This window comes from Orcinus orca, chromosome 16 (genome assembly GCF_937001465.1).
Source record: "Orcinus orca chromosome 16, mOrcOrc1.1, whole genome shotgun sequence".
Classification (NCBI taxonomy): Eukaryota; Metazoa; Chordata; class Mammalia; order Artiodactyla; family Delphinidae; genus Orcinus; species Orcinus orca.
Genome location: NC_064574.1, coordinates 58,299,900 through 58,325,852, shown reverse-complemented (window position 1 = coordinate 58,325,852; position 25,953 = coordinate 58,299,900). Strand labels below are relative to the sequence as shown.

Sequence of the window (25,953 nt, the reverse complement as noted above, 5' to 3'; positions counted from 1 at the left end):
CTTATTAAAAGCAGATGCCCAGGCCTGGCCCTGGAGCTTCAGAAGGCCCAGAGTGGGGCCCTGGTATATGCATTTAACCAGCAGCCCCAGGTGAAACCACTGCAGCTGGTTTCGAAGCCAATGATGAATTCCCTGCAGAATCCTCGGGTGCTCTGCCCACTCGCACATTCCACAGGCTGAGCCCACAGAGGCTCAGCCAGGTGTATGGGGGAGGGAGGGCGCTTTCCCCTGGAGGCCCCGCTTTAGGCCCCAACATCTGCACCCTCAGCCTATGCCCCCCTGAGTACAGCTCAGGAGCATGTGACCTCCGCATGGTGGGAGCTGAGGCTCTTCTGAAGGTACCCCCAACCCCATGACTGAGAATGACAGTTTGTCCCCAAATGGGGCTTCCAAGGGGGCTTTCCTACCTCCTCTCCCCCTTGGGGACTCTCTAAGCCCCAACTTGCCAGATACCAACAGTTGGTGATTCTCAGAGAGGAAAAGCCCCTAAATGTTCTATAACGGCTTCTCATCTCCACCTGCCCTCTGCTGTGGCCCTTTTTCACCCCGCCCCTATTACCCCTCGCAGGCAGCTGGGGCCCAGAGGGGGAGGGGAGCTTAGGGCACCCCAGTCTCTCAGTGTGACACTCTTTTGTGCCTGGAGCCAACTTTGAGCTGGAAGAGCCAATAGGCTTTTCTAGAAAGCCAGGCTTTGGTGGTTTAGATCCTTACAGTTCAAAGGGTGGTCCAGAGGCCTGCACCATCAGCATCACCTGAGCACTTGTTAGAGCTGCAGCCTCCCAGGTTTCTCCCAGATCCCCTGACTCCTGAAGATGGCATTCCCAGGAGAAAACACTTTCCCTCCACAAAACCTGGCAGACCCTTCATGGGTTCAGGTTAGGGCATTGAGTGGGGTGCCTGACCAGGGCTCAGAGCTTAGGTACATTCTTGCAGCTCTGCTCCCTACCCTTCCTCCAGGGCATACCCCAGGCGGCCACCCCTGTGGGGACCAGCAGTGGGTTAATTGTTTCAGGAGCTTGTGGACCACTAGTCCTTTTCTGGGTCACCAGGGATGGGGGAACAGGTACTTATTGTCCGTGGCAGGAGGGCAAAGGGCAGGAGTAGGGGCCTTGGCATCTAGACTCTAGGCCCTCTGTCCCTGGGTAAGTGGCCAGGAGGACGAGAGGGCAGAAAGGAGAGGAGTGAACTTGTTCTGGGCCAGGAAAAAGTTTCAGGTGGCAAGCCTTCTTTCCTGGGAAGGCCTTTACATCCAGAAACACTACTATTACTGCTAATAAAAATTATTTTGGGGGCTTCCCTGGTGGCGCAGTGGTTGAGAGTCCACCTGCCGATGCAGGGGACATGGGTTCGTACCCCGGTCCGGGAAGATCCTACATGCCGCGGAGCAGCTGGGCCCATGAGCCATGGCCACTGAGCCCGCGCGTCTGGAGCCTGTGCTCCGCAGCGGGAGAGGCCACAACTGTGAGAGGCCCGCGTACCGCAAAAAAAAAAAAAAGAAAATTATTTTGTGCACAATATGTGTCTGGCACCACGATGCATGCAGATGTCAACTGTGGGCAGCAGTGGTACCCAAGCTGAGGCTGCAGCAGATTCGCCTGTTAAAAGGCAGAATCCCGGGCTCCACTCCAGGCCTTATGAATCTGAAGGGTTGGGCCTGGGAAACTGTTTTTAATAATGGCCCTAGGGAATTCTTGGGATCCGAGAGTTTTGGGAAACACTGACTTTCTCCAAACCGTGAAAGAGGCTGCCCAACACTGACATTCATTCATTCACCCTCTCACTCGCTCATTCGACACCTATGGACCATCCTCATTCACTGACCCACCCGCTCTATTCCTCCCTGGATCACTGGTCTCGGTTCCCAAGTCCTCCTCTGAGCCCGTATCGTCCCCTCCCTGCCTCTGCTCTGTCTTCGCCCTCCATCCTTCCACTGGGCGCCAGCTCTTTCTTTCCTAGGCGCTGTCCCCAGCGAGCCCGGGGCCGAGGGACCCTCCCAAGCCCCGCCCCCGCCCGGGCAGCAGAGCCCACCTCCCCAGCCCGCGACTGCGCTCTGGGCCCCGCGCGCCCCGCCCCCACCGGAGACCAGAGCGGAGGCCGCACCGAGGGCCTCAGGTTCCGACCCCACCGCGCCTCTAGCCGCAGCTGCCCGCCGGGCATCCCAACCCTTCCGCAGCGAGAGGTGGAGCCGGAGGCTGGGTTGTGGGCTCCAGGTGGGCTCTGGGAGGGATGAAGCAGGTAGGGCCGCGGGGATGTGGGGATGGGAGGGTGGTGGCGAGGACGCCAGGAGCCTGCGGGAGCGGTGGGAGAAGCGGGGCGGAGGAGGAGGGATGCGGGAGCCGGGGCTTGGGCCTGCTCTGGACCCCAAATGGGCCGAAGGTGGAGAAGGGGAGGGGTCCCGCCAGCAGAGAGGGTTGGGGCCAAAGGCCGTAAGGGTCTTTCACCCGCCTTTGGTGTCCCACAGGCCCTGGTGGACGATACTGAGGATGTGTCCCTGGATTTTGGCAACGAAGAGGAACTGGCGTTTCGGAAAGCCAAGATCAGGTATGCTGGGACTGGGCACTGGGCAAGCATCCCCAGAGCTGCAAATGCATTCATTCACATTCATTCATTCAGAATGTATTGAGCACCTGGTGTGTGCCAGGCATGGGGCAAGGGACACACCCTGGACAGATCAGACAAGGTCCTGCCCTCCTGGAGCCTGCAGTCTTGGGGGGAGGGGACTAACATTGAACGGGCAAACAAAGATATTAACAAGATAATTAGTGTGAGAAGAGTTGGGAAGAAAATCAACCGGATGATGAAAGAGAAAGTAATTGGGGGAGGCCAGTTGCCTTAGTGCAGCCAGGGAGGGCCTCTCTGAGGAGGTGATGTTTCGGCTGGGACCTGAATGATGAGAGGCAGCCAGCCATGCATGGGAGACTCTGCAGGAAGCCTTCCATGCAGAAGGAACAGTAGGTTCAAGGGCCCCAGGCTGTGTTTGGAAGGTCAGAGAAAAGCCACTGTGTCTGGAGGGTAGTGGGGGAGAAGACGGGGGTTGGCAGGAGGCTGGAGAGGTGGACAAGGGCTTGAATTTTTATTCTTATCCCTGCTTCAGCTCCAGCCAGCCAGACGTAGTGTTGGCTTAAAACAACAGAGATTTATTCTCTCACAGTTCTGGAGGCTAGAAGTCCAAAATCAGTTTCACTAGGCTGAGACCAAAGTGTCTGCAGGACAACACTCCTTCTGGAGGTTCTTGGGGAAAATCTATTCTTTGCCTTTTCCAGCTTCTGGTGGCCCCTTCCTCTGCCCCTCAAGGGCAGCAGTGTAGCATCTTCCAGTCTTTCTCTGTTCTATTTCATATTGCCTTTTCCTCTGTGTGAAATCTCCCTCTGCCTTCCTCTTACAGGGTTACTTGTGATTGCATTTACAGCCCACCTGGATAATCCAGGGTAATCTCCCCATTTGAAGAGCCTTAATTTAATCACACCTGCAAAGCCCTTTTTCAGTATGTGGTAACATTCACAGCTTCCAGGGATTAGGACCCTGGATTGAGGGGCCATTATTGAGCTTATCATAATGGCCAATAATTGTTTTTAAGAAAAGACACAATAAGAGAACTGGAATGCTGGGGAATCTTCTAGAACATCTAACTGCATTATATGTTCAGTCTTTATTGAGTTTCTTCTGTATGCCCCCCTGGGCTGGTGGCTGGGGATATACAGTATACAGGACACACCCCCTGCCTCTGTGGAGTCGCCTGGTCTAGAGCAGGGATGGTCACCCTCGACACTGCTGACATTTGGGGCCAGATACCTCTTTGCTGTAGGGGCTGTCCTGTGCATTGTAGGATATTTAGCAGTAAAGCCGTGGCCTTTACTGACCAGATGCCCAGTAGTATCCCACCAGTAGAGTCTGCAGACACTGCCAAACATTCCCTGGGAGGCAGACTTGCCCCGGGTTGCAAACTGTCAGTGTGGGGTTGTGGGGTGTAAGCATGCCCATGGCTGTTATGATTCAGTGGGGGTTTTTTTGTTTTCTTTTTGCGGTACGCGGGCCTCTCACTGTTGTGGCCTCTCCCGTTGCGGAGCACAGGCTCCGGACGCGCAGGCTCAGCGGCCATGGCTCACGGGCCCAGCCCCTGTGCGGCATGTGGGATCTTCCCGGACCAGGGCATGAACCCGTGTCCCCTGCATCGGCAGGCGGACTCTCAACCACTGCGCCACCAGGGAAGCCCTGATTCAGTGTTTTAAATGCTGTGATTGGCAAAAGCTTGGGCACTTATGCTGGTCAGGGGAGGAAGTGACAGCTAAGCTGAGACCTGAAGGATGGGTAGGAGTTAACTAAGCGGGGGAGGAGCGAGGGGGGGACACATGCAAAGGCTTAGAGGTGAGGTCATGAGTTTAGGGAGCTGAGACTGCTTTAGTGGAGAGTAGTCTGAGCAGAGGCTGGGGCCACACCGGAAGGGCTTACAAGGGAAGTTCTGGAGTTGCACTGTCCATTACAACATATGGGAATGTACTACGTCTGTGCTCTCTGGTGTGGTAGCCACCAGCCACTGTGGCTGGTGAACACTTGATATGTGGCTAGTGTGACTGAGGGACAGACATTTGGATATTTAATTTTAATAGCCACATGTGGCTACTATACTGGACAGTGCAATCCTAGAGTTGGAATTTTCACAATGCAGTGACATGATCAGAATTACACAATAGACAGTGGATTGTAAGAGCAGAAGGAATCGCAAAGCAGAAGCTGGGAGCTTGGGCCAGGGCACGGGCAGGGGTGATGGAGGGAAGTGGAGGGGCCCAGAGGCACAGAAGAGGCAGAATCAGCCAGCCTCGGTGATGATCAAGATGTGGGCTGCGGATGGGAATAGTCAAGGGTGATGCCCAGGCCTCTGGCCTAGTGACCCAGGTGAAGGAGCACTTATGGGGGAAAGACATTGAGCCCAGAGTCATCTTCATTGGGTTGTGGTAGAATGTTCTAATGGCCAGGTGTGATGGGCAGCAGGGAAGAGAGGCTGGGAGCTCTGGGGGCGTCATCTGGGCTGAATGCAGAGATCGGGGAGGCAGCAGCTCATGGCTGTGTGTGTGTTTGAGAGCTGCCCATCCCAGAATCCTCTGTGTCTAATGCAGATTTCTGGTCCAGGCCTGGACCTGCGTAACCAGATTCACAGGGGATGGGCATCTCTAGTTGATTCTGATGCTCAAGAAGAGTATAGGGATGGCTCTAAATCCTGAGCTTAAATGAAGTCACCCAGATAGCAGGATGGAAAGGAGGTTCTTAACTGGGGTCTATATATGGGCTTAACAGGGTTCAGGAACCCTGTGTAAACTATTATCTAAGTTTCACATGTGTGCTGCTTTAGGAAAAGGACTCAAACTTTAATTACATTGTCAAATGGGTCCATGATCCAAACAAGAATCACTAGTATCAGGTGAGAATTGTTATTTGTCAATTCCATGTTGAAATGGATTCCAGGTTGACTTTGAAGGGAGGTGAAGTGATGGAAGGGGCCCTATAACAGGAGTCTGGGATTTCAGGGCCACTTCTTCCTTTACCACTTGCTGGCTTTGTGATTTTGGACAGTATTCACCTTGCCTTGTTGAGCCTTGACCCATCTGTATAATGGGTGTACTTGTACCATCCTGACCTCCCCACGTGGTGACTATACAATTTGTTCAGTACATATTTACCCAGCATCTGTGTACAGGTGCTAGCTAAGCCCTGGGGATAGAGACCTGGTCCCTTCCCTTCCTGTCCCTGGTTCCAGGTCAGTGAAGTGCAGTGTGGTGGGGAGAGCACCTTGCAGAATCAGTGAGGGATGTGAGTCCATAGCAAGTAGAGGAAATGTTAGGTATGCTGCCTGTGTTTTTCCCCAGTGTGCTACTTTTTTTTTTCTTTTTTACCTTTTCTTATCATAGAAAAAAAATCCCCACAACATAAAGTTTGTCATTTTAACCATTTTTTTAAGTGTTCAGTAGTGTTAAATATATTCATGTTATTGTAAAACAGATCTCCAGAACTTCTTCATCTTGCAAATCTGAACCTCTGTCCCCATTAAACACCACCTCTCCATCCCCCCTCCCCTCAGCCCCTGGCAACCATCATTCTTCTTTCTGTCTCTCTAAACTTGACAACTTTAGGTACTTCATGTAAATGGAATCTTAGAGAATATGTCTTTTTGTGACTGGCTTTTTTCGCTTAACATAATATTCTCAAGGTTCAGCATGTTGTATCACGTATCAGAATTTTCTTCCTTTTAAAGACTGAAAAATATTCCATTGTGTGTATAGACCACACTTTGTTCATCGATTCGTCTGTTAATGGACACTTGGGTTGCTTCCACGTTTTAGCCCTTGCAAATAGTACTGCAATGAATATAGATATGCAATTATCTCTTAAAGACCCTGCTTTCAATTCTTGATATATACCCAGAAGTGGAACTGTTGGGTCATATGATAATTCTAGTTCTAATTTTTTTTTTCTATCTTTTTTTTTTTTTTTTTTTTTTTTACTTTTTGACTGCACCAAGTGGCATGTGGGATCCTCGTTCCCTGACCAGGGACTGAACCCACACCCCCTGCAGTGGGAGCGCAGAGTCTTTGACCACCAGGGAAGTCCCTAGTTTTAATTTTTTGAGGAACTTTCATACTATTTTCCATAACAATTGAACCATTTTACAATCCCAAAAGCAATGCACAGGGTTCCAATTTCTCTACATCCTCACCAACAATTGTTACTTTCTGTTTTTTCAGAGTATCCATCTTGATGGATGTGAGGTGGTATCTCATTGTGGACTTGATTGCATTTCCCGAGGGATTAGTGATGTTGAGCATCTTTTCATGTGCATGTTTGCCATTTGTGTATCATCTTAGGAGAAATGTCTATCCAAAGTCCTTTGCCTAGTTTTTAATCAGGTTATTGGATTTTTTGTTGTTGTTCAGTTGTAGAAGTTCTTTATATATTCTGGATATTAAGCCCTTATGAAATGTATGATTTGCAAGTATTTTCTCCCATTTCATGGGTTGCCTTTCCACTCTGTTGGTGGTGTCCTTTGATGCACAGAAGTTTCTAAATTTTATATAGTTCCATTTCTCTATTTTTACTTTTGTTGTCTTTGCTTTTGGTGTCATATTGTATGTGTGAGTGTATGTTTTTACTGAAATATAATTCACATATCATAAATTCACACTTTAAGATATACAATTCAGTGTGGTTTTTAGTCTATTCACAAGGTTGTGCAATCATCATCACTGTCTAGTTTCAGAATATTTGATCACCCCAGATGGAAGCCCTGTACCCATTAAGCTGTCATTTCCCATTTCTCTTCCAAGCCTCTGGAAACCACTAATCTACTTTCTGTCCCTTTGAATTGGCCTATTCTGGACATTTCATGTAAATGGGATCATACAGTCTGTGGCCTTTCATCTGGCTTTTTTCACTGAGCATGATGTTTTCAAGGTTCATCCATGTTTTGGCAGGTACTTCATTACTTACTGCTGCTGAATAATATTTCATTGTATGGATAGAGTACATTTTTCTTATCCTTCGTAAGTTGATGGGCATTGGAGTTGGTTCTGCTTTTTGGTTCTTGTGAATAACGCTGCTGTGAACATGCACGTACAAGTTTATGTATGAACATATGTTTTCAGTTCTCTTGGGCATCAACCTAGAATCAAAACTGCTTGGCCAAATGGTAACTCTGTGTTTTAGCCATGCTGTGTTACAGACCAACTTTTAGTGAGTACTCTGGGCTTCCAGCTGCCTTGAGGAGCAGGAGAAGCCTGGACTCGAGGTCAGACAGACCCAGGTTTGGATCTTGGTTCCGCCATTCCCCAGCCAACTAACGGCGGTTGTGGGTTAGATTGGCAGACAGCCTCACCAGACACAAACAGGCTTTCATATACACCTGTTTACTTGGGTCTCTAGAAGGTTACGAGGCATAGACACAGCATCTTCATCTCATCGAGGGACTCAGCGGCTACCCACACACACAGCTGCTTGTGCTCTGTCACTACGGGGGCTCTGTTGGGCTATCAGGGACAAGAGCCAGAGACTGTGGGTCACCTTGAGGCATAAAAGCTTCAGTTCTGTTTCCTGCCAACCTTTTCTAGGATTCTGTTCACTGAGGTCCAAGGCCTGCCTGCCAGCCCACAGATCCTCCAACCCAGGGGCAGTTCCACGCCACAAGCAGGCACATAGGACACTGCCATGGGAGACCCAGATCATTCCCAGGCGGGCAGTCCTGATGTTAACCCTTCACTCACAGTGACCTTGAACAAATCAGGGCACCTCCGGATCCCCCATTTTCTCATCTGTAAAATGTGAAGGATGTTAGCTCCGTCATAGGGCTGTGTAAAGAGGACTCAACTGGGTGACAAATGTATGTAACGAATCCAGCGGGACCCCTGACACCTTGTATGTCCTTCATAAATGGTACTTGCTATCATAAGTGTACTTCAGTGTCTTGACTGTGCGGGCAGGGCTGGGGCAGAGGCATGTCCTCAGTTGCAACAGGACATCACACTGGGGTTGTCCCTGGAGCTGGAGACTGTCCCTCATATGGAAAGATTGGTTTATGCTTTCAAGGCACTGTCTTCACAAAATTCATTTGGACCCAAAGGTCGTGGTTTCCAATGGCTTCCCACCCAAAGTAGGATGATGTCCTCTTGCCCCAGGCAGAGTTATTGGATCTGATTTTGGTCTCAGTTATCAGGGCTGGTGTATTGGCAGGGTTTGGTCAGTGTTCCATGGTTGGTCCTCATTCAGCACAGCGGGCATTAAATTGAGGGGAATCCCACTCTCTGGTGTCAGGTGCCACTGGGAGTCACATGTTAGTGGGGCCAGGACCCAAGGCAGAAATCACATAGAATCAAAACTGCCCCTGCAAATCCCCATCTAGCCTGTCAAGTAGAATAACATTTTGTCTTTCAGGAAGTCACCCACCGTCCATTCATCTTCCCATGTTGGATACCAGAGCTGTTCCTCAAAATGAGCTGCAGATGAAATTGTTGGCTGCTTTTTAGGGGAAGTTAGATTGAATGAAAAACAATAGCAAACACTTACTCACCTAGCACTTACTAGGCGCAGGCACTGTTCTCAGTGTTTTACTCATAAAATTCATTTAAGCTGTATTACAAACCTATGAAGTCGATACTATGATTTTTATCAATTTCAAGATGAAAGAAATTGAGGGGAAGAGTTGAGGGATTGGCCCGACGTCACACAGTTGTGAAATTGTGGGGTGGGGATTTGAACCCTTAGATCCGGCTCTGGAGTTGCATCTTAGGTTACGCTGTGCTTAGGGGCACAGATGCTCACGCAGGGAGGGATGCTCGGGGACAGGCTCTGCCCTGGGAACGGCATTCTCAGGCCTTCCGTCGTGTGCTTCCTCTGAGGAGTACTTTATATTTTCCTTGTGTACGTGAGAATGTGGAATTGCCCTCTCTTTAGATCAGGCTTTCTCAACCCTCGGCACTGTGATACATGGCGCTGGGTGGTTCTTTGTGGGGGCTGTCCTGTGTATTGTAGGACTTCAGCGGCATCCCTGGACTTCACCTACTAGATGCCAGTGACACTGCCTTCTACAGTCGTGACAACCAAAGAAGACTCCAGACATTGCCAAGTGAAGTCCCCTAGGGGCAAAATTGCCCCCGGTTGAGAACCCTGATTTAGATTATTCTCTTGCTCTCTCTGGGGTTTGGATTTGGAGAAATTAAATTTGCATTTGAGGGAACTCAGAGGTCTGAGACCTCTGTGTTTGACCCAGGAGAAGCTGGTGGGGCGGGGGCCAAGGAAGGAGGGGGGCAGGTGATGGTACAGATGTACCTTGGTGGCCGTCCATTATTCCCAGAAATCAACACAAGCACATCTCTAATTGCTATACACACACACACACACACACACACACACACACACACACACGCATTGTGCTACAACACACAGATAAGAATAATTTTGGTTTTTCTTTGTTGTTAGGAAGTCTGATTGCCTTGATAAGTCTGATTGCCTCTGGATCCGTCGCCCAGACCCCTGTCCCCAGTGACTTTGGGCAACAAGTCATGCTGCCCCTCTTCCCACTCTAAAATCTATTTTTAAAATATAGAAATAATGACACATAAGCAGGTCTCACCAATGGCTGATGGTTTAAATTTAAGGAAGGTTCATGATTACCAAGGAAAATAATCCGCAGAATCAAGGAACTAGACAGATTTCAGTTCTCTCTTTTTTTTTTTTTTAACATCTTTATTGGGGTATAATCGCTTTACAATGGTGTGTTAGTTTCTGCTTTATAACAAAGTGAATCAGTTATACATATGTTCCCATATTTCTTCCCTCTTTTCAGTTCTCTTTGATTAGGGTGAGGGATTACATGTTTTGAAATTAACCCCTTACATCTCCAGCTGCTTTACTTCCCCTTATTTATATTTCTTGTTACCATGAAATTGATTGCATAAGCAGCGCCAGCAATAAAGCCACCAAAGGGAGATTTCTTCTAAACTACGACCCACACAATTGGGGAAGGCATTTGGGACCAGAAGGAGACTTTGGTCAGAAGTTGGTTCCTTGATGTTCAGTATTGGAGCACAGCTGGACTGTGTGGACCTGGAGTGTTTAACTCACTCAATCATTTATTCCAGGGTTGATGCTATTGACATTTGGGGCTGGACATTCTTTGCTGTGGAGGCCTGTCCTGGGCACTATAGGATGTTTAGCAGCATCCTGGCCTCTACCCACTAGATGCCAGTAGCAGCCCCCTAGTTGTGAAAACCAAAAATGTTTCCAGACATTGCTGGTGGGGAACCCTGAATCACTTCCATTTGAGAAGCACTGATTTATTCTTTCACTCATTCGTTTATTCATTAAGTCAACAAAACCTTTCAAAGACCTTTGCGTGCCAAACACTGTTCTAAGGGCCCCAGAGAAAACCAGACAGGCCTGGTCCTTGCCTTCATGGAGCTGACTTTCTCCTGTCACGGAGAGACGGTGAACACATAAGCAAATATCTAAACAAAGTGACATCAGAGAGTGGTAAGTGCCATGAAAAAGGGGGCCAGGGTTGAGGCCCCTTTAGATTCTAGGGGAGGGTCAGAGGAGGCCTGAGGAGGTGCATTATTTGGTCTGAGACCCAAATATGGAGGAGGAGCCAGGCACGGGAAGATGCACAGGAAGAGACTTCTGGCAGAGGAAACAGCAGGTGCAAAGGCCCTGTGGTGGGAGCATATTCTAGGGATTGTTGGAACCAGGCTAGGGTGTAGAAAGTGGGATAATAGGAGAGGAGACATTTGGAGATTTGTTAGGGAAAGGATGTGGGGGCTTTGAAAATTCTGATGGGAATTTGGAATTTTGTCTGCTTTGATGGGCAATCTTTGGAGAGATTTGAGCAGGGGAGAGGTATGATCTGATTGACACTTGAGAAAGCTGCCCGTGACTGCCAGGTGGCCTGTAGGGGAAGAAAAGCAGCAGGGAGATCTGTTACGGGCTGGTGGAGGGGTCAGGGTGAAAGATGCTGGTGGCCTGGACTGGCTGGACTCCAGGGACACACATGGGATCTTGGCTCAAATTGGTCTTTGTCCAAATTCTGCCAGCTGCTGCGACTTCTGAGATTGGACAGAGATGGTTGAAGGCGGTGGGTTCCAGATGCAGGTTGTGGGACATGCATTCCCAGGAGATGTCAACTTCATCAGCATCCCTCAGGAACTCAGCAAACAAAGGGCCAAAACTTCAGGGTCTCCATCCCTGAAGATTTGACTCAGTAGGTGTTGAGATGGGTGTGAAAGGGTCCTGCAACGTGATTCTGCTCTGCTCCGAGTGACTTGGCGAATTTTTCTAGGTTGTCTATTTCTGGATTAAGTAGGGAGTGTGTGTGTGTGTGTGTGTGTGTGTGTGTGTGTGTGTTCACCTTCATTGGAGTGGGGTTTGGTGTTGATACAAGGCTCAGCTATATCTTCTGGCAAGTGACTGGCAAGTGACGCTAATGACGTTTCCTCAGTAAAGACCAGCTCAATAAATTCGGGTTGGTATCCAAGGGGAAAGGCCTGGGTCTGGCCCTACTCCAGCCCTAAGGAAATTCTCTTCCCACAGGGGCTCAGCCTTGGGTGTTCCACGGCCAATGACTCACTCCTGACTCATTACAGGAGTAAGGAGGCTTCCAGAATGACTCAGAAGCAGCCAGAGATCGTGTTAATGGATCCTTATTTTTTCTGGCATTACAGTACAGATGTATCTCCCCCGCAGATCGTAAAATACTGTAGAATAGGAAGTGCAAAGGGACAGTCAGCCGACTGACTCCAAGCCTCAGACGTACTCTCTTGGGCCATGGAGGTATTTTAGATGAATGTGAATTTATATTTAAATACTGGAACAGGTCACATTAGCAATCTGACTTTCTCAGAATAGATGAGCCACAGGGACAGAAGGCAGATTGGTGGTTGCCAGGGGCTGTGGAGAGGAAAACATGGGGAGAAACTGCCCAATTGGTGTGGGGTTTTACTTTGGAATGATGGAAATGTTTTGGAACGACAGTGTGAAGTATTAAATGCCACTGAATTCTTCACTTTAAAATGGTTAATTTTATGTGATGTGAATTTCACCTCGATACATTTTTTGTTGTATTATTTTTAAATATTACATTTAAATATTTAACATTAAATTTAAATATTTTTAAATATTTTAAAGTATTAAAAAAATACTTTAGACCTTATTTTTTTGGAACCGTTTTAAGTTCATAGCAAAATTAAGGGGAAGGTACAGAGATTTCTCATATACCCTCCTCCCCGCCTCCCACAAATAGCTTCCCTCATTATCAACATCCCCTGCCAGAGGAAACATTTGCTACAATTGATGAACCTACATTGACACGTCACCATCACCCAAAGTCCATAGTTTACATTAGGGTTCACTCTTGGTGGTGTACCTTGGTGGTTTGGACAAATATAATAACATGTATCCACCATCACAGTATCATACAGAATAGTTTCACTGCCCCCCAAAAACCTGTTCACTCCCTCCCTCCACCCTAATGCCTGATCTTTTTACTGCCACCACAGTTTTGCCTTTTCTAGAATGGCATATAGTTGGAATCATACAGTATGCAGCTTTTTCAGAGTGGCTTCTTTCACTTAGTAATATGCAATTAAATCTTTTTTTTTAACTTTACTCTGGATTGCTGACTTCTTGTGAATGGCTGTTAGATTTGGAAGGGTGGACCTGTCCCTTCAGGGTGAGCCCCAGCTCTCACCCAACGAGCTGACTTATTTCCTACCCCAGCTCAGCCCTCTAAGCACCTTGAGTTTGCAGCACCCCCATCGCCACCCCTCAAGGACAATGGGGAAGAAACAACAATACTCCAACAATAGCATTTCTACTAGGCTTTCCAGAGGTGCAAGAAGCTTTGAGTTGGAATTTCTAATGCTGTAGTTTTCTCCGCAAACCTCTTGAAGTTGATTGAGGGGCCTGTTTGCAGTAGCCCGGCCTTGGGGGTCAGGCTGTACATGGCCATCCTAGCCCACTTACCCTGAGCCCCCGTGTTCCTGCTCATCCCCTGGCCTTTTATATGCTTCACTCTCTGCTGCCTAAATTTGTCCTTTAGGTCTTAAAATATTTTTTGTGTGTGTCCAAATCCCTGTTATCTTTTTAAAAAATTTAAAAAAATTTTTAATGAAGTATAGTTGGTTTACAATGTTGTGTTAGTTTCAGGTGTAAAGCAAAGTGATTCAGTTATACTATATATATGTGTGTGTGTATATGTGTGTGTGTATATATATATGTATATTCTTTTTCAGATTCTTTTCCCGTATAGGTTATTACAAAATATTGAGTACAGTTCCCTGTGCTATACAGTAGGTCCTTATTAGTTATCTATTTTATATATAGTAGTGTGTATATGTTAATCCCAAACTCCTAATTTAACCTGATCTTAAAATATTTTTTAAAAATTCATTTATTTTTAATTGAGATATAATTCATATACCATAGCATTTACCCCTTTAAAGGCTACAATTCAGTGGCCTTTGGTATATTCCAAAGGTTGTGCAACCATCATTACTGTCTAATTCCAGAATGTTTTCATCACCTGCAAAAGAAACCCCATGTCCTTTAGATCTTCATCCTCATCACTAAGAACCATCCCCTACTCTGAGCTAGGTGCCCCTCCTGTCAGCCCCAAGTGCCCCCGTGTCTACCCCAGCCTGGTGGCCAGCTGTTGTGTCCACCTCTTGGGTTTGCTAAAATGTTACAAAATAGCCAAGAGCCTTGTGGATACCCTGCCCTCATAACTAAAGGATTAGCACCTGGAATAGCAGGGGCAGCTGGGGGCACCCTGCACCACTGTCCATTCTGACAGGATAGTGGCCATGCCATGTTGAATATTTTGATCATGACTCTGCTTACCCCATTAATGACACCTTTCAGACTGAGTTGAAATTGCCCATTTGCACATATATACAATGGAATATTACTCAGCCATAATAAGAAACGAAATTGAGTTATTTGTAGTGAGGTGGATGGACCTAGAGTCTGTCATACAGAGTGAAGTAAGTCAGAAAGAGAAAAACAAATACCGTATGCTAACACATATATGGAATCTAAAAAAAAAAAAAGGAAAAAGGTTCTGATGAACCTAGGGGCAGGACAGGAATAAAGACGCAGACGTAGAGAATGGACTTGACACGGGGAGGGGGAAGGGTAAGCTGGGATGAAGTGAGAGAGTGGCATGGACGTATATACACTACCAAATGTAAAACTGATAGCTAGTGGGAAGCAGCCGCATAGCACAGGGAGATCAGCTCGGTGCTTTGTGTCCACCTAGAGGGGTGGGATAGGGAGGGTGGAAACACAAGAGGGAGGGGATGTGGGGATATATGTATATGTATAGCTGACTCACTTTGTGATGCAGCAGAAACTAACACACCATTGTAAAGCAATTATACTCCAGTAAAGATGTTGGGAAAAAAAAAAAGAAATTTCCCATTTGCTTCCCTCCCCCACATGCCCCCCACCCCAGTGATGTTCATGAGGGCAGGACTTGGTGCATTTGGTTCACTGTACTTCGCTTGGATCTGGCATGGTGCTTGGTAAATAATAGGTGTTCAATAAACGTGGTGCCGTTGCTCTAGGCCCAATTTCTCAAACTGCCTTATTTCTTAAGCAATTTTGAAAATCAGTTTAAAGCATCTATAATTAAGTTGACTATGAACTTAATTTTATGTTGTTGGACAATTTAAACTGCAATTTCCATTTTAGTCATCATTTTGAATATCGAATTATCCTGCAAATGATAAACACACATGCACAGCAATTACAAAACTTACTGCTTTCAGGGTGATGGGGAATTTTAGTGGTTGATGAGACCCCAGGTTAAGGAATTGTAAAATATAGCAACAAAATATGTTAAATTGGAAAATCATGTTTGGAAGCAATGTCCTTAAAACGACTTAAAAAACTTTTTACTTTGAAATAATTTCAAACTTACAGGAAAGTAGCAAGAATAGTACAAAGAACTGAGACGTGTCCTTTACCTTGATTCAGCTATTGTTAACACTTTGCTGTGTGTGTGTTTATTTTATGAAGTGTTTAAGAGTAAAATGAACATATAATGCTCACTTCCTCCTGAATCCTTCAATGTGTATTCTACGAACAGGATATTCTCTTACATAAACAGAGGACAGTGATTCAAAATGAGACACTTACCTAATCTTCAGTCCATATTCCCATGTCTTTTATTGTAATTTTTTTTTTCCCAGTTCAAGATCCAATTGGGATCACCCATTACATTTAGTTATTCTTTTTTTTTTTTTTTTTTTTTGGCCACACTGCATGGCATGTGGTATCTTAGTTCCCTGACCAGGGATTGAACCCACGCCCCCTGCAGTGGAAGCGTGGTGTCTTAACCACTGGACTGCCAGAGAAGTCCCTGCAGTTAGTTATTCTTGAGCTTTTCTCAGCCTTTTTCTGTCTTTCGTGACATGGACAGTTTTGAGGAGTAAAGGTTTGCTATTTTGAGGAATGTACCTGAACTTGGGTCTGTCTTATATTATTCATGACTAGATCCAAGTCATGATTTTTGGCAGAAATGATGTTGTGTTCTAAAAGGCCTTTTTTTCAAGCTCTGTCACTACTAAAGGTGGCCCAGATTTGGCACTTTTTTTGCCCTCCACCACATCTTACCTGCATTTTGCTGCTCAAAGAACCCAGGCTCCTTAGAGAGGAGCCACTTCCAAATCTTGAGGCAGAAACTGGTCAGACTGCATCGGGAACATCCTTTTGTTGCCAGCAAACACAGATATTTTTTAAAGTGTCACAGGCTGTTCTAAAGAAGAAAAACCAGTTTAATGAGGCTCCCACAGTGTTTGCTAAATGAATTAATATGATTTTATTCAATTCTCTTGTTAAATAACCTGTAAGGCTCTTTGTTTCTAAGATGCTATCATTTAAAAAAATTATTTTATTGACATATAGTTGAGTTACAACGTTGTGTTAATCTCTGCTGTATAGCAAAGTGATTCCGTTATACATGTGTGTGTATATATATACACATTCTTTTTCATGTTCTTTTCCATTATAGTTTATCACAGGATAATATTGAATATAGTTCCCTGTGCTATACAGTAGGAACTTACTGTTTATTCTATGTATAATAGTTTGCATAAGATGCTATCATTTGAAGGTACACTGGTTCAGTTATAGCTCTTGGGGGTGGGGAATAAACACCATATTAATATTTGCATCCTTTAGTGGATGCATCCTGATTCCAGACACATTAAAATGGTCAAAAAAGGGACTTCCCTGGTGGTCCAGTGGTAAAGAATCCGCCTTCCAGTTCAGGGGACGTGGGTTTGATCCCTGGTCAGGGAACCAAGATCCCACATGCCGCTGGGCAACTAAGCCCATATGCCACAACTGTTGAGCTCACACACCTAAACAAGAGAGCCTGTGTGCTGCAAACTACAGAGCCCACGTGCTCTGGAGCCCACGTGCCCTGGTGCCCGGCGCCTCAACGAAGATCTCATGTGCTGCAACTAAGAACTGACGCAGCCAAAAAAATAAGGAAAATAAATATTTTTTTAAAATTTAAAATGGTCAAAAATGAAAATGCAGGGAAAGACAGGATTCTATTTTGCAGATGAGGAAACCGATGCTCCCAAGAACCAGATTACAGACCCAACCTCACTTAAGGGTATTTGATGACTTCAGATCCTGCCCACTGTTGAGCAGAATCTAGTAGCTAAAGCACATTAAATAGGTGAATTCTACTCTCTGCTTCCAGTGCCAAAAAAAAAAAAAAAAGCATCTCACTCAGAGTGAGGGTGACGACAAACAGGAATACAGGTTTCTTACCTCCTTCAACCTCCCTGAGGTACCACCTGCTCTAAGTGCCTTCCTGCTGGCTGACTTCTGCTCTGACCTTCTGGAAAAATCAGTCCTTGGCCTCTCTGCTTTTTTCTCGCCCTCAGTTAATAACTCTGAGTCTCCTGTTTAAAAGAGGTGAGCGTAACTGCAGCTGCCCTCGTGATCTCCCCCCACCACCAGCTGTCTTCAAATAAGACTGCAACTCTTCATTTTATCAGCCGGATTCTTGGAGGAAGCTGACTCTCGTTGCCCTTTCTGCCCTTTGAAACCACCGGCCAAAACATAATGTGGATTATACAGAGTTTAAACTCTTCAACCTTAGAGCCTGTATGTGTTAGCTACTGCTGTATAACAAGTTACCCCAAACTTAGCAGCTTCAGACAACAAACATTTATGATCTCACACCGTGCCTGAAGCTCAGGAAACTGGGGCAGCTTAGCTGGATAGTTCTGTCTCAGGGTCTCATGAGGCTGCTGTCTTATTAAGGTTTGACTGGGGCAGGAGGAGCTGCTTCCAAGAGGGCTCCCTCGTGTGGCTGTTGGCTGGAGGCCTCAGTTTCTTAGACATGTGGACCTCTCCATAGGGCTGCTCCCAACGTGGCAGCTCATTTCCCCCCGGGAAAGCAAGGGAGAGAGCAAAAGAGAGTGACCAAGACAGAAGCCATAGTGTCTTTTATGACCTAATATCAGGTATGATAAACAATTACTTCTAATGTGTACCATCAGTCATGCAGACCAGCCCCAGTGATTCATTGTTGGAGGGGACTGTACAAGGGTATAAATGCCAGTGGGTCGGGATCATGGGGGCCAATTCAGAGGCTGGCTACTTACAGATCCCAGCCCAAAAAAGGAACAAATGCATGTGTGTCTACAGAGTGCCCACTGTACTCCAGGCCCTGATGTTAAGTAGGTGTGATTATCCCCATTTTACAGGTGAGGAAACTGAACAAGAAAGGTTGAGTCACTGGTCTAAGGTCACACAGTAAATGACAGAACTGGAATTCGAAAGGCAGTAGTCTGCTTCCTTAAAAAAAAATTATTAAAGAGTTCCAAACGTATACCAAATAGAATAATATAAATGAGCCCCATGTGGCCATCACACAGTTTCAGAAATGATCAACTCCTGAACGATCTTCTTTCATTTATACCCTGCCTCTCCCCCTCCCCCTGATTATTTTGAAACAAACCCCAGACATTACATCACTTCAAACATAAATATTGTGATGTTATCTCTAAAAGACAAGAATTGGTTTTTAAAAGCAAAACCACAATAGCATTTTCTCACTTTAAAAACGGTTAACAATTCCCATGATATTTCAATCAAGAAATACCCAGGGTCCAAATTCCCTTGATTGTCTCATAACTTTATTATTTGTTGGAACCACAATTGAATATCTTCCACATTTTGCAATTGGTGGCTGGATTTCTTAGGTCCCTTTTCATCTGTAGATTTCCCAGTCCTCTCCTTGCTCTCTCTCATTTTTTTCCCCCTTTGCAATTGATTTGTTGTTCTGTAGAGCTTCTCACAGTCTGGAAAATTGCTGATCGCAACCCTGATGTGTCCTTCAATCTTTGCCTTTGTTCCCTATGTTTCTTGAGCTTGGTGAGATTCAGGTGTGATATTTTGGGGGCACAGCTGACTTCAAGGGAGGGGGTGAGTTCTTCCATCAGGGGCTCCCAATGCCTGGTTGTCCTCAGCTGCTTCTCTTGAATGCACTAGGGGCTTCAGCATGGTGGCATTCTAACGCTATCATTCTGTCTCCAGGAATCCAGAACGAGAAACTCCCCCTCTTCAAATATTTAGTCATTGCAAGATACACTTTACAGAGAAAAGACATAATAAACGTTTGATGCTTGCTCTTCATTTTTCCGCTTTCAAGGGATGAGTTTGTTCCCCAGCATCCCCCATAAGGGACCACTGAGGGTTCTGATTAAGCATCACATGACTCACGGGCTACAACATTCTTATTGCTGCTCAAGTTGTCCCATCTTTGGCCAGTGGGAGGCTCTACCCATTGGCCGCTGAGTCTCTTGACCTGGCTCTCACGGTCTTTGACAGCTTCCTTGCAACCTGGGATGTTCCGATGGCCCAGCCTCATCAAGCTGGGATGGCCTGGAATCGCCACTTCTCCAAGCAGCCCTGGCTCCTTTGGAGAATGGAGTTTAGAAGCCACAGTCTGGTTTCCTCTCCTGTGCCAGCTCTCTGGCTCTGTGGCTAGGAAGTGCATCAGGCAGGGCTGATAGCATCTCTTAGTGGACGTATTTTGGGGATTCACTGTTGTCACCAAGCACGGGTCCCTTTCAGTTGACCTGCAGTTCATCGGGGCAGCCAACAGGAGGGGCAGCTATGAAACTCTGGGCTGAGATTGAGCGTGGCTGATTCTGCCACTCAGAGCAGCTGCTAGCCCATGATGCGCCTCCTCCGTGCAAATCAGAAAAGATGGTCCTTCCATGGGCAGGCAGTTCTCTCCAGGGCCTGCAGCTGGAGAGCAGAGCACGCTCCTGATTCCAGCAGCGCATCACCTGGGCAATTGCTTCTTTGCTCTGACCCTGGGGCAGTTCACTTTACCTCCCTGAGCTCCCGACTCATCTGCAAAATGGCTCTCTGTCCCTTTCCAACCTCGCTTATTTTCTTTGGGCTCATTTGTCCCCAGGCGGGTGTTATGGGTTGACTTGTATCCTCCCCGAAAGAGATATATGGACGTCCTAACCTGCAGTACCTCAAAACGTGACTTCATTTGGAAATAGGGGTTTTGCAGATGTAATTAGTTAAGATGAGGTCATCCTGGAGTAGGGTGGGCCCCTAGTCCTATATGACTGGTGTCATTATAAAAAGATGGCCATGTGAAGACAAACACTTGGAGAAGGCCATGAGACAACACAGGCAGAGGTTGGAGCGAGGCAGCTACAAGCCAGGGAAGGCCAAGGGTGCCAGTTGTCATCAGAAGGTAGGAGAGAGTCCTGGGATAGAGTATCCCCCAGAAGGAACCAATCCTGCAGACAGAGATTTTGGTGTTTGTTTTGTTTTGCTTTGTTGTTTTGAGCACAGCGAAAAAGGCAGGTTCTAAGACAACGTGATTTTGGTGTTTTAAGTTGCCCAGTTTGCTGCGCATTGTTACAACAGCCCTGGGAAATGGGTACCGCAGTGACTGCTTTCCCCTGTTGCCTGCTACTCCGAGGGTGGTCCATGGACCTGCAACATCAGCATCACCTGGGTGCTCATTAAAATGCATCTCAGGCCCCATCCCAGACCTCCTGAATCAGCGTCTGCATTTAAAAAGAGAGCCGGGTGGTTTGTATGTGGAGAAGCACTGCATTATATAACAGGAAGGTGGCGGAATGATTAGCCCCCAGGGCAAATGCACAATTATTTCTGTTCATAGTTGGTACTGAACTCTCACTGCCCACCAGGCAGTATCCCAAGCCCTTTATGTACATCATGATTCTCATGTAATCTTCCCGGCAGCTCCGTGCACTCGGTACTTCCCAATGTGTGCACTGCACTACTCCAGGGAACACGATTCACACTGACTATGATGGAATGATGCCCCCTGGTGTTGTGCAACTCAGCATCCCTGACTCTTATTATCCCATTTTATAGATGAGGAAACTGTGACGCACAGCGAGGTTAAGTCACTTGCTCAAGGTCACACAGGTCCTCAGTGGTGGAGCTGGGATTTGAATCTGCTAATTTGTCTCTGAACTTGTACCCAGGACCTTTTACTCACCGCCCAACCCCTCTCTCTAAAGGAGAGCCAGTGAAGTCCGCGTCTTTCCTCCCGCCATTTCTTTTCTCTTTTAAATTGTAAAATACACATAGCGTCAAAGGGACGTTTTTAACCATTTTATTTTATGTATTCATTTTTTTGGCTGCGTCACGTGGCTTGTGAGATCCTAGTTCCCTAACCAGGGATCAAACCTGGGCCCTTGGCAGTGAAAGTGCTGAATCCTAAACACCAGACCGCTGGGACGTCCCTTAACCATTTTAAAGTGAACGATTCAATGGCATTTAGGACGTTCACAATGTTATGCAACCATCATCACTATTCCATTCCAGAGTATTTTTATCACCCCAGAAGGAAACCCCATAGCTATTGAGCAGACACTCCCTGTTCCCCCAAGCCCCCGGCAACCAGTGTTCTGCTTTCTGTCTCTATGGACTGGCCTATTCTGGACATTTCAAGAATGGAATCCTACAATATGGGGCCTTTTCTGTCTGGCTTCTCTCACTTAGTGTGTTTTCAAGGTCCCTCCATGTTGTCGCATGCATCAGTACTCCAATAATTCTTTTCATGTTTTTTTTTTTTAAGTTGTGGTTAAATATACCTAGCAAAAACATCTACCATTTTAACCATTTTCAACTCGGTGGCAATAAGTCCGTTCACGCTGTTGTGTCACCGTCACCACCATCCATCTCTAGAACCGCTTCGTCACCCTAAACTGAGAGCTTGTGTCCATGGAGCAATCACTCCCCATTTCCTCCTCCCGCCAGCCCCCAGGAGCCTCTGTTCTACTTTCTGTCTCTATGAATTTGCCTTTTCTCGGTAGCTTAGGTTAAGTGGAATCATACGGTATCTGTGCTTTCGTGTCTGGCTTCTCTCCCTGAGCCTAAGGTTTTCAAGGTTCGCCCACAATGTAGCAGGTATCTGCTTCATTCCTTTTTATGGCTGAGTGACATCCCATTGCGTGGACAGGCCACGTTTTGCTCATCTGCTTGTCCGCTGATGGACATTTGGGTGGTTTCCACCTTTCGGTGATGGTGAATGTTGCTGCCGTGGACATGCGTGTACACGTTTTTGTTTGAAGGCTTGTTTTCAGCTCTTTTGTTTTCCCATTTCTTCTGAAAACTCTGGGTCTTTAAGGAATTTGGCCCGTGGTTCCAGCAGCAGCAGCAGGGGGCAGTGAGCAGTAGCTGGGGTGGAGGTAGGGGAATTGGCCTGGGTGCCCCCAGGGGAGAGGTGAGGGTCCTTGCACAGGGCCCATCCAGGGCCGAGCGGCCAGGGGCCCGCTGACATTTTGCCGGCGTTTTGCTGCCACGCATACCCAGCCAATAAAGTTGGAGTGTCTCTCTAAAAAGAAAGAAAGAACAGAAACTAGAGGGAAGACTTAGTGCCCAGAGGGACGTCTGTTCTTTTATTCGCTTCCACACTCAAACCTCTATTGTGCTGACCTTTGAATCAAAGCTATGAGGACTTAGCAATCAGCATCTGCTCAGACATCCCAACAGCCTTAAACCTGCCCGTCCCGGGCCCAGATGTCGGGGGAGGAGGAGGATGTGCTGTCATTTGAAGCAAGAAGTTGGAGTCTGAAGGATGACGGAGCTGTTGTTGCATCTGGAGCATTCTAGAGAAGAACAGTCCCGCCCCCATGGCGCACGCCCTGGGTTAGCCAGGCCCACACGGTTTCTGAAGGGCTCATAGGGTCCTCTGCTTTTTTGGGTGTGGTTTCCTTCCTTCCTGCTTTGTTCCCCGAACTGAGTTTATCTTGAAAATGGAACAAAGGAGGGCTCCTGGATGGCAGTGAGCATACAGATCACCTGGGGTCTTGTTAACATGAAGATTCGGGCTCAGGGGGCCTGGGGTGGGGCTGCTGATCCTGCATTTCTAACAGGCTCCAGGGCACGTGGGGAGCAGGTGGATGGGCCGAGGGCTGGGCAGATGTGGTCTTAGCCGTCTCTCCGTCACACCTCGGAGTCCCCTTCCTCCCACGTCTTCCTGGTGTTACGCTGCTGTTAGCAGAAGAGCCACCTGACTCTAAGTGGGTGTCGGGGCTGAAGAAATAAATAGCAGCATCGTACTTCTTTTCAACAACAGGGAAAAACATCTAACGGAAGACATCCAAAAAGATCGTCACCCGCCGAGGCTTTTTCTCACTTTCTCCTGTTCTCAAAGATCTCGGCCGTGAATGAATCAAACAATAAATAGAGTGACATGAACCACAGCGACCTGAGGCCCCCTCTGGTCTGGAATCGTAGGTAGTTTTCATCCCAGAAGCCTTGGACGTCTGAGGTTAAATGTAACTCTCCCATTTTATGGATGAGTAAACTGAGGCTCTGAGTGGTTTAGTGCCCTGTCCAGGACCATGTGTGCAGCAAGGATGGAGCATGAATGTGGATCCGGGTTCTCTGGCTTCCACTGTACCCACTGTCCAGGTAGGGGCCAGAGTGGGCATTTTTACTCCACAGAGAGTGGTGGCCCTTTTTTTTGCATAGGGACTGGTAAGCCCAGACGAAAGGACCTGCTTTCTGGAATTTTCTCACACATTCAACTGTAATGGCCAATTACTCAACTGGGGATTTTTAGGTCTGAATTTATTTTTATTTGGACCACAGATGGCCCCCAGAATATCAATGGGCTCGTTTTTTTCTGAAACGCGTCTTGCCTCAATGCAAAGTTGAGGCTGCCTCTGATCATTTCTTTGTTGTTCTATTTTTTAATTCAAATTTACATAAAAGTACAGAGAACAATGACCCTGGTATTCCCTTTGCCCTGCTCAGTCATGATCAGCACGTGACCAGCCTGTTTCGTCTTCACCCCCATCCACTCCCCACCCCCGGATTATCTTGAAACAAATTCTAGACATCATCTCAGATGCTATTTTCGTAGCAAAGTGAAGCAAGGAGAAAAGATACCATCTTTCCTCAGACCTTTGCCACAGTGAAAAGCATAAGACTTTGCAGAGTGTCTGAAAGAGAATTTAAAATAGGACGTCTGATGAGGAAGTCAGTCTTCAAAGTATTTGAAACCAATAAAGGGCAACTTTTAAAGAGACTATTAGATCACTGCTGAATTGAGGATTAAATCAACCTTCCCCCACCCGGCCCCAAATCAAACGTGCTTTAGAAGTTTGTGGGAAGGGGGATGCGTAGGGTGCCTATGGGATGCAGTCCTCCCCACGCCCACCACCGACTTTACTCTGTCTAGACAGGGCACCGCCCCCAAACTGTGTCCATTTTTTAGAGCGGTTTTAGGTTTACAGAAAAACTGAGCAAAAAGTACAGAGAATTCCCATAAGCCCCTCCCCACCACAAAGTTCCCCCTATTATTAACATCTTGCATTAGTGTCATCCATTTGTTATGATGAGCCAGTACATTATTATTAACTAAAGTCCATAGTTTCCATCAGGGTTCACTCTTGGTATTGTACCTTCCACAGGCTTTGACAAATGTATAATACAGTATCATACAGACTAGTTTCACTGCCCTAAACATCCCCTGGGCTCCAATTATTCATCCTCCCTCTCCCCTAACCCCTGGCAACCACTGACCTTTTTACTATCTCTATAGCTAAGTCTTTTCCAAAATGTCATAGAGTTAGAATCATACAGTGTGTAGTCTTTTCAGCCTGGCTTCTTTTACGGTGTAATATGCATGAAGGTTCCTCCATGTCTTTTCATGGCTTGGGAGCTCATTACTTTTTCGCGCTGAATAATGTTCCATTGTGTGGATGTACTATGATGTATCCATTCACCTATTGAAGGACATCTTAGTCGGTTCCATTCCGGGGCAATTATGACTAAAGGTGCTAGAAACATCTGTGTGCTGGTTTTTGTGCAGATGTAAGTTTTCAACTCCTTTGGGTAAATAGGAGTGCAGTTGCTGGGCTGTAGCTCATGTAGAAATTTTAGGGTGACTTGCAGAGATTCTTCTTTGGTCAATGGCTTCAAGCAGAATTTTTATTGAGGTGTAGCATACATACAGTAAAGTGCACTAATCCTAAATGCACAGTTGGATGAATTTTTATACACATGCCCACACAGGTCAAGATGCGGAGCACCTCCAGCATTGGCAGCCCCCTTGTGCGCCTTCCCAGTTGCTGGCCCTCTACCATCCCCAGAGATAACACTGCTCTGACCTCTAGCACAATCCATTGTTTCTGCCAGTCGGGCAGCTCCCACCCTGCAGCTTTGGAAAGGGGATTTTTTGGGGGTGCGGGTGGAGAGAAGAGGCCGTTAGTGACAGTTTGCTTCATTTTGGTTTGTTTTGAATGGAGCCTAATTTTATCACCAAGTTCTTCTTGCCCATCCAGAGCAGGGATTGGCACAAGTTCTGGGTAAATATTTTCGGCTTTGCCAGCGATTGAGTGAGCGTGACTGCGTTCTAATAAAACTTTATTTACAGAAATAGGAAGTGGGCCAGATTTGGCCCTTGGGCTGGAGTTTGTGAATCCAGGGTAGAACAGTGCTTTTCCTTTGCAAAGTTCATGTCCAGGCCCCACTCCAGATCTGAATCTGCATGTCCCGGGTCCAGGGCAGTGTTGCGTGCATTTTAAGGCCTTCTCGGGTAACTTTCAAGCACATTCCATGAGAACCTACCGGGTTTCCCTCCAAGGTGGGGGACAAGGCATGTCCTGGGCCCAGAACTGTGAAAGTGGATTTAAATTTAAACAGAAGCCCAGCTAGACCCTCCCCACCTTGACTTAGGTGATCTCATTTCTCCTTTCTCCATCAGTCATTCTCTCCTCCTCCTCTTGAGATAACAGGCTTCTGCCTGGCGGGTGGAGGGAGCGAGATGGATACTGACCAGAAAATACTCACGTTGAGGATAAGGAAGTTTCGTTGGTGAAAGTGGAGGGGCTGGGGGAATATGGGGAGATCAGGAGTCTTGGGGGATCCCTGCACAGT

At 46.8% G+C, this 25,953-nt stretch overlaps 1 protein-coding gene across 3 annotated transcripts in view; it reads left to right on the top strand.

Moving 5' to 3' along the window:
• Positions 1-2,069: 2,069 nt before the first annotated feature.
• TVP23A (trans-golgi network vesicle protein 23 homolog A) overlaps positions 2,070-25,953 on the top strand; it is a 32,029-nt gene continuing 8,145 nt past the window's right edge. For all 3 annotated transcript variants that reach the window (XR_007472302.1, XM_033428817.2, XM_004270185.3), the window contains exons 1-2: positions 2,070-2,235; positions 2,462-2,541. Coding sequence is in view for 2 of the 3 variants with exons in the window: in XM_033428817.2 (XP_033284708.1) it covers positions 2,227-2,235; positions 2,462-2,541 (89 nt within the window). In the remaining variant the exon portion in view is untranslated. The remainder of the gene's footprint in view (positions 2,236-2,461; positions 2,542-25,953) is intronic.